The sequence below is a fragment of the Patella vulgata genome, chromosome 8 (assembly GCF_932274485.2).
Source record: "Patella vulgata chromosome 8, xgPatVulg1.2, whole genome shotgun sequence".
NCBI lineage: Eukaryota > Metazoa > Mollusca > Gastropoda > Patellidae > Patella > Patella vulgata.
Genome location: NC_065886.2, coordinates 47,661,193 through 47,674,806, shown reverse-complemented (window position 1 = coordinate 47,674,806; position 13,614 = coordinate 47,661,193). Strand labels below are relative to the sequence as shown.

The following is a 13,614-nucleotide window of genomic DNA, read 5'->3' as shown; positions in this document are numbered from 1 at the left end:
CCAGATTGTACTAAAGTCACCTACATAGACCATTTTATGTTTGTTTATTACACATCTTTGTTGAGTGGAAATTGGTTCATAGCTTCCTATCAAAAATTGTTCCTTCCCTTTACGCAAATAGTGGCAAAGCATGTATTACATATACCAATGTTGTGGGCCATCTAAGAGATTACAATTTTTGTCCGATTTTGGAAACTTTGGATTATTTTAAAGATCACAAAATATGTAACCAAGTTTATGGGCTCTCTGTGTGATGAATAGGAAGCATGACTCCTGTTGATTTTCATATCTTTGATGATCCGTCTGTCAGGGATGAACCATATAGAAGATGATCTGCTTTCCACTCCAGAGTTATCTAAAGTTTCAACAAATTTTTTTCAAAATTTGTCTGTTGCATTGGGATGACAAGCACTATCGATCTACTCAGTGTTTTGCAACTTTCTATTCTGAAGTTTGAAAACCTTGTGAGCAAAATAAAGAATACAGTTTTTAATGGTTTCATTTCATCCTTCTCTGTCGGGAAAGGACCCTATGGACAATCTGCATTCTCTGACCTTAGATCATGCAGTTTTTCCCCCACACCCCCACCGCGCTTTGCGAAAATCTTATGAAAATGAAAACCTTGTGAAAACAACAGAGGCTAGAGATTTAACAGATTTTATTTTTAATGGAAAATTGAGAGAAAGTTAGCAAACCTGTATCATTTCTGACAATGGTGCAAATGTTGTTAAAGCATGAGTGCAGTGTTTTGGGCATTGACTTTACTTTTTTTTAATAGCATGTTTTATATAGACACTCGATTTAAAAAGAAATGCCTGAGCCGTGAGGTGGCAATAAAAGTACTGGAGTATTTAAAAGAGGAAGCAAAAGTGTTTACAGAAATAGCAACTGTGGAGAGACATGAGGAAGATTAAAAAAAAAAGTAATGGAACTGGAGTCAGTGATGCAAATGTAAGATTCAATGGAGGAAAACCTTTGAAAAGGAAGAAGATCATTATCTCTTCTTATCATAACAAGATTCTGAGAGTGATCCATGGATTGGTGAAAGATCACTCCATCTTCTTACAAAGATGATCCAGACTATCCAATAAGTATTTATGTGTGCAAACCTCTTTTTATACGCCCACATTTTCATGTGGACGTATATTGTCATCGCCCCAGTTCGTCTGTCCACAATTTGTTTGTGGACACTCTACAGGTCACAATTCTTATCCGATTTTGACGAAACTCAAAATATAGTTTTATCTCCAAAAGATCTTGGTTGCTTACGATATTGGCATGTATCAGATCGAAACTTCATGGATAATGGCCCCTGTTTGTACGAAAAATCACGTTTTTAGCTTGTGGACCCTATAGAGGTCACAATTTGAATCCTATTTTGATGAAACTTGAAATGTGAATTTATAACCCTAAGATCTCGGTTCCTTTAGATATTCGCGCATATCGGACCGTAACTTCCTGAATTATGGCCCCTGATTGTACGAAAAATCACGTTTTTAGCTTGTGAACCCTATAGAGGTCATAATTTTTATCCGATTTAAAAAAACGTATTATTATATCACCGCTACACCCTAAGGACGTCTGAGTTCGAATGTCATAAAAATCAGCTGAAAACTGACAAACAAAATGGCCGTCCTTCGTTCTCAAATAGCGTAAAAATATGGTCATAATTTTTATCCGATTTAAAAAAACGTATTATTATATCACCGCTACACCCTAAGGACGTCTGAGTTCGAATGTCATAAAAATCAGCTGAAAACTGACAAACAAAATGGCCGTCCTTCGTTCTCAAATAGCGTAAAAATATGGTATATCAAGGTTGTGGACACTAAAGAGGTCACAATTTTAATCCTATTTTGATGAAACTTGAAATGTAAGTTTATAACCCAAAGATCTAGGTTCCGTTCGATATTCGCGCATATCGGACCGTAACTTCCTGAATTATGGCCCCTGATTGTACGAAAAATTGCGTTTTTAGCTTGTGGACCCTATAAAGGTCATAATTTTTATCCGGTTTAAAAAATCGTTTTAATATATCACCGTTACATTACAAAATGGCTGCCCCTCGTTCTCAAATAGCGTAAAAATGTGGTGTATCAAGGTTGTGGACCCTATAGAGGTGACAATTTTTATCCGATTTTGTTGAAACTTGAAATGTAAGTTTATAACCTAAAGATCTTGTTTCCTGTCGATATGTCGATATTTGCGCATATCTGACCGTAACTTCCTGCATTATGGCCCCTGATTGTACGAAAAATCACGTTTTTGGCTTCAAATATATCACCATTACACCCTAAGGATAGTTCAGTTTGAATTTCGTAAATATTGGATTAAAACCGACAGACAAAATGGCCGCCCCTCGTACTCAAATAGTGTAAAAATATGGTATATCAATGTTGTGGACCCTCTAGAGGTCACAATTTTCTCTTGACTTTGATGAAACTTGAAATGTAAGTTAATAACCATTACACACCAAGATCATGAATCCTTTTGATAATCGCGGATACCCGAACTTAACTTCCTGGATTATGGCCCCTGATTGTTCGAAAATGGCAACAAAATGGCCGCTCTTTGTACGCAAATTGTGTAAAAGTATGCAATACGAAGGTTGTCGACCCTCTAGAGGTTACAATTTTTGTCGGATTCTGATGAAACTTAAAATCATATCTTTTTATCCCAAAGATCTTAGTCCCTTTGATTTTTGCGCATTTCAGACCATAATTTTCTGGATTATTGCCCCTGATTGTACAAAAAATCCTGTTTGTTTTTAGCTTGTTCTCTATCCATCTCTTGCAAATTTGTGGCCGTATCCTGTCTGGCAGTCTCTGGTTGGTACATGTATGTAACAATCAGATCTTGAAAAAAGTAGACTGCATCCATCAATTGTGTCAAATCTAAAACCAAAACTGTCAGTTGTTTTGTTGATTTTGTGCCAAGCCTAAGATGTTATTCAAATTTTTGTGATTAATTTCAGACTTTTAAGTCTGGAGGCTGAAGATACATGTTTCAGACCTACCCCTTCAATAATCTGCAATGGTGTGGTAAATTAGTGAGAAAAATCTGCGTAGTACAGGACAATAGTCTTGAAAACAAGAGAAAGGGTTTTAAATAAGTTTATATAATCCACAAAAACATGATACAGATACAGTATAGTATATATATTTAATGATTTAGTAAAACTTGTAAACACATAATCAGATATCATAATCTTCTATGTCATATACCATAAAAACCATAAAACACAAATTATGATGATATTACATATAGCCACATAATCAGATATCATAATCTTCTATGTCATATACCATAAAAACCATAAAACACAAATTATGATGATATTACATATAGCTACAGACACACAATCATATTTTATGCTTGCCCCATTTGTGGAAAAGAGCAGCGCTGAGACCTACTGAAATCTGTAACATGTGGTACAGATGCATGCATGTAATTAAGTTTTTTCCCTGCTAAAGTTACGAATAACCAACCAAGATGAAGAATCACAGATCACCTGATAAACAACCTTTTCAGAAAGAGACAACCTTTAGAACTGAAAGATTTCAACGAGTTATCCTTTCAACTATACCAGCAAAGAACTAAACCCAGTGATGGGATTTCAAAATTTTTCTTATTGGACATTTTTACAGGAAATAAAGGGGTATAACTCTTATTGTTATTTAAGCAGACAGTTTTAGACCACACACAAAAATCACTTGTCAACAAAATATTAAAATTCTTACGTAATAAAAAAATAGATGCACCTCGTTGTTTTTCATATTTAATTCCCGTACGGGAATTTATTTCAGTAATATTCCTACAAAATTATGTGAAGTCGCAATACGATAAAATGAAAGCGTGACGACTACTGCCGACCCGTACCTGTTTCAAATTCCTCCAAAAATACCGTATTTTTCGGGTCATAAGTTGATACATTTTTCAGCAGAAGTCCGGCATTCATCTTATACTCTGTTTCGACTTATATACGGAAGTTTAAAAAATGTCATTCCGAAATATATTCATCTTATACTCCGTTTGGACTTATATACGGAAGTTAAAAAAATGTCATCCCGAAATTTATTTGGCAGTAAACGATGCTCTACCACAACGAGCAAGTGACACCATCTGCTAAATAATTAACTACTTACTCTATTTCAATAGACGTATTCGTCAACATTTCCTAGAGTACTTATTTCTTTATTTAAAAACATAAACCCTATTCAAAATGTGATCATAAATTCGAGAATATGCCATCAAAACAGAATCTTTTTTCCGACATTAGACGTGTGAAATTTGTCACATATTCATTTGATAATTTCATGCGTCGGCGAGATTTCTACTTCAGTTTCAGTTAATGTACTATAACCATGTGCGATCAGAAACAGAGCTTGCATTGCCTAGTATTTTTCGGATGTTTGTGTGTGTGTGTAAAATAGGTGTTGTTTAATGGTCGAGAGCGAGACATTAAGTGATATATTGAAACAACACAAGTGACATTAGTCACGAGTTGTTGTTTCAATATATCACTTAATGTCTTGAGATCGAGACCATTAAACAAATTAAAATACAGACACTTGCATGTGCTTTGCAATGAAATACATCATACGGGTCCAAATTTTAACTAGTATAAATAATGATATGCCAACATCAAAGGAAGATGTGATATCGCAGACAAGTTATCGGATGCAATGTATATTGATTTTGGGTGTTATATACTATATGAGTAATTTCTACGTGGTGTTGGCCGACATCAAGGAGATTAAAACGTCCGACAATGGAGAAATCAGGGGTCAATCGCGTAGATTGAGTTTATAATCACTCTTATAAGATTGATACCTGGTCCAACAAAGGAGAAGCAATGACTTCTGTTCAGGATTTGATTGATGAGTTGTCCGATAAAGGATAAAGGCAGTTTAACTAATTAATCAAGATAGGTGTATAGGCGGTATAATACGATAAGTACATTGATCACTTAATTACCTAATCAATCCAGCCTATTGGAATTTTGAATATTATTAACTGACTAAACCCATATAAAAACTAAAGCATTACCATCACTAAAATAACACACCAGAATCCAGACATAACAATTCCAGATCCACACAAAAAAAAAATCCCCACCTAAAACATTTATACGAATTTTAATTTATATTAGCTTAAATTAAACCCAACCTATAAACCCATAATTTAAAACTCCAACAAATAAGTACACTGAAAGAAAATTGGGTTATAAGCTTACTTTAATCTTCTTTTTTTTCTTTATCCATCTCTATAAGAAACTCTCCTAAAATATGTATCCATCTCTATAAGAAACTCTCCTAAAATATGCTAACAGTTGTAGCTAGTTATGAAAACTCTGATACCTGCCCAAATAACAAGATATTTATTTGCTATAATGTACAAGAAAAGTCCATACTTTATTTAAGTGAAAAAACATGCCATAATTAAAATATTAACTTAAAAGAAAAGAGTTGCCACGATAATATCGCTATCATGATATTTTGTAAATTATTATCACGATAATTTTGTTTTTCATTATCACTCAACACTAAGGCAGGTTTTAATTAAACAGAAGATTTACGGAGTTGAACCATGCTAAGAAGAATGTGTTAGTTATGTCTAAATAAATGTTAAATTTGAATCTAATTGTGTCTAATTATTGTTGGAAGACTCATTTTCAGTACTTTGGCAAATTCATGTCAATTCATAATAATGTTATGTGCTTTGCAGACAAAACAAATGTGATCTCAACATACTGAACATGCAATTACCAAGTTTTGTGGTAAGAGAGAAATGTACACAACATCACAACATTATAGTTAAAGAACTGTATTGGTGTGAGTCATTATAACATATGTGATAGAACTGGTTAAACACGTTCCAAATATAATTTTAACATAGAGATCATTGCTACAATAGATGCGTTATGAAGATTTCAAGAAAGGGAAATGACGAACACAAAAGGAAAACACAAGTTATCCTTCTATATAACTGAGTGAAGTGACGCGTGATAACAGATAGACGGGTGTATTTCTGCTGACTAATAATTGCTTTGAAGACCAAAAGTTGTTATTTGAGGCTGTGAGAGGACATATCTGATAATTCAAAAAAGTAATTGAATGTCACTAGATAATTTGTTTGTCCCAATTTTTATCCGATTTTGACGAAACTTGAAATATAGGTCTATCTCCCAAAGATCTCGGTTCCTTTCGATTTTGGCATGTATCAGACCATAACTTCATGGATTATATCCCCTGATTGCACAAAAAATCACGTTTGTTAACCCTCTGATTTTGATGAAACTTGAAATGCATGTTTTTAACCCAAAGATCTTGGTTCGTTTAGATATTCACGTATAATGGATTGTAATTTCCTGAATTATGGCCCCTGGTTGTACGAAAAATCACGTTTTTAGCTTGTGGTTCCTCTAGAGGTCACAATTATTATCTGATTTAAAAAATCATTAGCATATATCACCGTTACACCATAATGTCAGTTGAGATTGAATTTCGTGAAAATCGGATCAAAACTGCCAGACAAAATGGCCGCCCTTCGTATGCAAATAGAAAGATCTGGTATATCGAGGTTGTGGACCCTCTAGAGGTCACAATTTTGATCCGTTTTTTGATAAAACTTAAAATGCATGTTTATAACCCAAAGATCTTGGTTCCTTTAGATATTCGCGCATATCAGATCGTAACTTCCCGATTCATGGGCCCTGATTGTACAAAAAATCGTGTTTTTAGCTTGTGGATTCTTTAGAGGTCACAATATTTTATCCGATTTTAAAAATATCACCATTCCACCTTAATGAAGGTTGAGTTCGAATTTCAGGAAAATGGAAATGAAACAGCTTGTCCAAATGGCCGCTCTTTGTACACAAATGGTGTAAAAGTATGTAATCACAATTTTTATCCAATTTTGATGAAATTTAAAATACATCTTTATATCCCAAAGATGTCAGTCCATTTTGATAATTGCACATTTCAGAACATAACTTTCAGGATTAAGGCCCCTGATTGTACGAAAAATCGCTTTTGTTTTTAGCTTGTTCTCTATCCATCTCTTGCAAAATGTGGGCGTACCTTGCCTGGTACTCGCTGTTTCATTCTATACTTAATTTAAACATGGTAATCCACAGACTGTTTCTATTTTTCTCGTTTTCTCTTATCTAGTGACAGTCAATTATTTTTTTTGATATGTCAGATATCCTCCCACCCATATAACAACTTTTGGTGATGGATGGAATTATTAGTCAGCAGAAATTTGCCTGTGTATCTGTTAACACTTGTCACTTCAGTCAGCTATATAGAAGGATAACTCCTATTTTTCTTTTGCGTTCGTCGCTTCCCTTTCTTGAAATCTTCATAACACATCTATCGTAGCAATGATCTCTGTGTTAAATATTTGAAACATGTCTAACCAGTTCTATCACATATGTGATAATGACTGACACCAATATTATCCTTTTAGAACTGATTGTATATTCTTAACTTATAGTTAAAGTCTTTTCATTAATTATGTAATGTACTCTGTAAAGTTTTGTTTTAATTCTCTTACAGTATCACCATTGTGTTATCTATATAAAGAACCAATAAAGTTATATTATGTTTTTCGAGAGCTGTATACATGTTATTTTTTCCGTCTCCATGTCCTTTCAACAGACCCTCAGGTAGGTTAAAAACTTGTATTTTGAGACCTTATTCTGATGTTTCCCAGTCTGTACCTTATTAAATTTTCAAAATTTTTTACCATGGATTGGGAATATTGTAGCTTAAACTGTACTACCAGTTTAACAAATATTTGATAAGGATACCATGTTATTATACACCCATATTTTCATGTGAGAAACTTTCAATAAATAGTAACAGGTAACACAAACATTATTTTATCCAACGTTTCGTCAGTACAAATACTAACTTCTTCAGGTATGAAGAATTAAAGACAAAATATCTGGAAGTCAGTTATAACATCATAGCAATTTCTGACATCATAGGAATGATGACATCATCCAACCAACTCATCACACAAATGGTCGAAGGGTCAGCATGTTGTATGGATAGGACCAGTTCTATAGTGATGCAATAGTGAATCAAATTGCATTATATTAGACAAAATCACCGTATGACGTCATATTTGACTTGGGAACCAGAATTCCTACTAATAGTAATATTTATTAAAGAAGTCATCTTCTGTCGCTTTGAGTACTTCGATGTTGTCTAAAATGGATCTAAACCTATCCATGACTGAATTAGAATATCGTCGGTGTCATTCTAAAACCTCGTAAGTCCGCCCAACAAAATTTTACAGGAGGAACAAATAACTTATCAGATACTTGGTGGATTTGCGTGACATTTTCTTTTTGTACATTTGGAAATAACCCCTATTAGATGTTCTGTAAAATATAAGCTGACGTTTGTTCATTTCGGACTTACGAGGTTTTCACCCCCAAATCTGTTTTTTTCTTACGACATACAAGGTTTCTGAATGTTTTTGTATTAGAACTGTATGATTTACGAGCTTATGTATTCGCGTTGCTAGAGATAAATTGGGCATAAAAATGAAGGGAAATCATAAGTATTGTACTATGCCATTCCCCTTTCGGATATCGAGAGTAGGTAGCTAGGAACGGCAAGTTACGTGCGAATTTCGACAACAGGTAGGTGTAGATGCAATGTAGATCTAGAAGCTTAATACCTTGAGGGATATTGAAGGTAGGTCTAGGTGTTCAGGAGGGTAAGTTAATTGGGGGATATTGCTTACAGCTAGTTATATACATTGTATGTTCAGCGGGGTAAGTTACTTGAGGGATATGACCTATAGGTAGGTCTAGACGCTCAGTAGGGTAAGCTGCCTGGGGCATATTGCCCACGGGTAGGTCTAGATGCTCAGTAGAGTAAGTTACTTGAGGCGTATTGCCCACAGGTAGGTCTAGATGCTCAGTAGGGTACACTATTGGTGGGTATTGCCCACAGGTAGGTCTAGATGCTCAGTATGGTAAGTTACTTGATGGGTATTGCCCACATGTAAGCCCAGATGCTCAGTGGGGTAATTTACTGGAAAGGTATTCAGTGGCGGCGCCAGCCGCCGGTGGTTGGAGGGGCAAAGCTAGGGCAAAGTCCAAGGTTAAGGGGGCAAAGGCATGAGCTTCGACTAGTGGTAGTGGGGCCTCCACCAGAAATTTTTGAAAAACAGGCTGCCGGAAATGCAGCCTGGCAGTATTTCAGGCACTGATCGTGGAGATAAAGTTTCAAACAAACGGACTTGCAAACATCCACGAAGCTCACTCATGAGCGCAAAGTAGGGAGTCCTTACAGAGAGTATGGCTGATCTCCCCCAGAAAATGTTGAAATATAGACTGCCGGAAATGCCGTCTGTGTATTCAGTCAAGCACCGATCGTCGAGATAAATAGATCTGTCCGTCACCTCATCACTAGTTTATGTGAGCAAAGAACAAAGTGTCAAACGAACGGACTTGCGAACCATAACAAAGTCCCCTTGGGAGCGTCAAAGTAGCAAGTCCTTGTGGGGGGTATTGGGGACCTCCCCAAGAAAATTTTGAAAAAATAAACTGTTGGAAATGCTGTCTGACAGTATTCTGGCACCGATCATCGAGATAAATAGAGCTGATCTGATACCGCCTGTTGTCCAATCACTAGTCTATCCCCAGAGAGGAAAGTGTCAAATGAATGGACTTGCGGACCTCAAATAACCCCCCGAAAATTTCGAAAGTAGACTGCCGAAATGCAGTTTTTCAGGCACTGATCGTCGAGATAAATAGAGATTACCAGATACTGCCTGTCGCCAAATCACTAGTTTATTCGACCAGAGAGGAAAATGTCAAACAGGCGGAGTGAGTGAATCAAGGTGAATGAATATTTTCTCCACAATATTTTGTGTATTAGACTGCCTGAAATGCAGCCTGGCAGTATTTCAGATACTGATCGTTGAGATAAATAGAGTTGACCAGATACTGTTCGTCGCCAAATCACCAGCTTATCCGAACAGAGAGGGAGGTGTCAAACAAACGGAGTGAGTATCAAGTGAATGCATATTCTTGCCGCGTACGTTGAACCTATACCCAAAAACTTTGGGGATTGTAAAAAGCATTTCTCAAGTGATTCACATTGTTTATAGTATGTTTACAGCAGGATGGACTTGGTAAGAAATCACTCAGCGGGCTCTACAACATGCAAGTCTATGACTGAGTGGGTATATGGGATTTAATCACTGTAGATGGTATTGATTACCGAAACGTATCACAAATACTTTTTTTTTTATTTTCTAAAATTATTCGGGGGGCAAACAGAGGGCAGACCAGATTTATGGAGGGGGGGGGGCGACACTGAAGGTATTGCCTACCTGTAGGTAAGTATGTTCAGACGGGTAAGTTACCTGAGAGATATTACCTATATGCCCACTTGGGTAAGTTACTTGATGAGTATTAGCCGCAGTTATGTCTAGATGCCCAGTCAGGTACGTTTCTTGAGGGTTATTGCCCACAAGTAGGTCTAAACGCTCAGTTGGGTAAGTTACTAGAGTGGGGTTATTACCCACAGGTAGGTCAAGATAATCAACATGGTAACTTACGCGTAGGGTATTGCCTACAGGTAGGTCTAGATGTTCAGTAGGTTAACTTACTTGTGAGATATTGCCCACAGATAGGTCAAGATACTCAGTGGGGTAACGTACATTAGGGGTATTGACAACAATATGAGAATTTTAGACTGGTTCCGCGAGATTGTTTTGCTTGAAAACTGCAAAAATGATTCATGCCAGAATGTGTAGATTTTGACCAAGAGATTATTGTGGGCCGTTATTATTGCAGTAGCTTTTGTATTTTTTATATAGAAGCTTAAAACTGACAAACATGGAATTATTTGACGTAGCCCGGCAGTAATGACTTGGTATCGCCTTTACCTTATTTTGTTACTTAAAATAGATAATCTCCACATAAAAAACAATGCAGGTAATGATATTATTTACTCCTAATAATTATGCCTACCATGACACATCTTATTACAACATTTTTCCTTCAAATTTTATCATATATACTGCTTTAAGGAATTTGACAATGTCATCGATAACACGTTGCCGAGATACGAGCATTTAGAAAAGAACAAAATCAGGTCAATCGTGATACGAGGTTTGGTCACACGCTAATAAAATGAAAACTATTTATCGCAGAACTCGGATTTTTTTATATTTCATGTATTTTATGTTAATAGATTAAGTTATGCAAAAAAGTGATTTTCGAAAAAATGCCAACTTACGAGGTTTTGGAATGACACTGACGATATCTAATGTGTAGGAAGCATGGACCTAGTGGAACCCGTGGCATCAAAACTACACGAAGACAGGGGATGAGAAGTGTTGCTGCAATTTTATTCAGTTTCTAAAAAGGAACAAATGTTGCTAAACAACGAATAAGAACCATTGTATCGTCTAAAAGTCTATGTATGGCATTTATACGACTGTAGTTATTATGAATGTTTGGTGTTTCTTCTATGTATGTTTCGTTTGTCAATGAATACGCCACATTAGAAGTGTTTATAATGAAATATGAATATGGAACTTTACCTGTAATATGTAAAAAGTTTATATCAATATTCGTTTTACTTTACTGTTGTTGGAAGTCCTACCAATAGCCGAAGACAAGATTTCTGATAAAAGTCTATTACATATGGTCCATGATCAAAAGGAACAATTATAAATACATATTAAAGAATGCACAAGCCATTCACATAAGTTCATATTTGAAAATTGTTGGTGCCAAGGTGACTATAGTTTGGTTGTTTGATTTGAAAATGTCCTGATATTAAACAGTACAATTTGCCATTTTTTTTCTTTGTTAATTCTCATAAACTGTGTACTCTTCGAGAAGTTTTGATCACATCGCTTACCCTATTTGTGTATATTACGTTTTTATACTCCCACATTTTCATGTGGATGTATATTATCGTGGCATTTGTCCGTCAGAACATCCGTCCACAATTTTTTCTACAGGTACCAATTTTCATCCAATTTTGACAAAACTTGAAATATATGTTTATCTCCCCAAAGATCTTGGTTCCTTTCGATATTGGCATGTGTCAGACCATAACTTCATGGATTATGGCCCCTGATTATACAAAAAATCACAATTTTAGCTTTAGACACTCTAGAGGTCACAATTTTTAATCGCTTCTGATGAAACTTGAAATGTATGTTTATAACCCAAAGATCTTGGTTAATGTAGATATTCATACATATCGGATTGTAACTTCCTGGATTGTTGACCCTTATTGTATGAAAAAATCACGATTTTAGCTTCTGGACCTTTTAGAGGTCACAATTTTTATCCGATTTTAAAAATCGAGTAAACATATCACTGTTAAACCCTGATATGGTTGAGTTCGAATTTCTCAAAATCAGACCGAAACTCTCTGACAAAATGGCTGCTCCTTCAACACAAATAGAGTAAACGTATGTAATATGAAGATTGTGAACCCTCTAGTTTTTGTCAGATTTTGATGATTTTTTTTTTTATCTTATTTTAAAAACTGTTCAAATATATCACTGTTACACCCTAATGACGGTAGAGTTCAAATTTCATGAAAATCGGAAAAAAACTGTCTGACAAAATGGCTGCTCCCGTAAATAGTGTAAAATTATGTAATACGAAGGTTGTGGACCCTCAAGAGGTAACAATTTTTGTCAGATTTTAATAAATTTTTATATGCCCACATTTTCATGTGGACGTATATTGTCGTCGCCCCCGTCCGTCTGTCCGTCTGTCTGTCCACAATTGTTTGTGAACAGTCTACAGGTCACAATTTTTATCCGATTTCAATGAAACTTGAAATATAGGTTTATCACCCTAAGATCTCGGTTCCTTTCGATATTGGCATGTATCGGACCGTAACTTCATGGATTATGGCCCCTGATTGTACGAAAAATCACGTTTTTGGCTTGTGAACACTGTAGAGGTCACAATTTTTATTCGATTTTGTTGAAACTTAAAATGTAAGTTTATAACCCAAGGATCTCGGTTCCTGCCGATATTTGCGCATATCGGACTGTAACTTCCTGAATTAGGCCCCTGATAGTACTCAAAAATGCGTTTTTTGGCTTGTGGACCCTATAGAGGTCATAATTTTTATCCGATTTAAAAAACCGTGTTAATATATCACCGTTACACCCTAAGGACGACTGAGTTCGAATTTCGTGAAAATCGGCATAGAACTGACAGATAAAATGGCAGCCCTTCGTTCTCAAGTAGCGTAAAAATATGGTATATCAAGGTTGTGGACCCTATAGAGGTCACAATTTTTATCTGATTTTGTTGAAACTTGAAATATAAGTTTATAACCCAAAGATCTTGGTTCCTTTCGATATTCGTGCATATCGGACCGTAACTTACTGAATTATGGCCCCTGATTGTACGAAAAATTGCGTTTTTAGCTTGTGGACCCTTATTTAGAGGTCATAATTTTTATTATGACTGTTACACCCTAAGGATGACTGAGTTCGAATTTCGTGAAAATCGGCCCAAAACTGACAGACAAAATGGCCGCCCCTCGTTCTCAAATTGCGTAAAAAATGGTATATCAAGGTTGTGGACCCTATAGAGGTCAC

General features: G+C 35.7%; 1 protein-coding gene across 7 annotated transcripts in view; it reads left to right on the top strand.

The window, feature by feature from the left end:
- Window positions 1-13,614, top strand: part of LOC126829637 (TBC1 domain family member 19) — a 140,286-nt gene that overhangs the window by 97,858 nt on the left and 28,814 nt on the right. For all 7 annotated transcript variants that reach the window (XM_050559628.1, XM_050559629.1, XM_050559627.2 and 4 more), the window contains exon 14: window positions 7,560-7,669. In XM_050559628.1, the coding sequence (XP_050415585.1) occupies window positions 7,560-7,669 (110 nt within the window). The remainder of the gene's footprint in view (window positions 1-7,559; window positions 7,670-13,614) is intronic.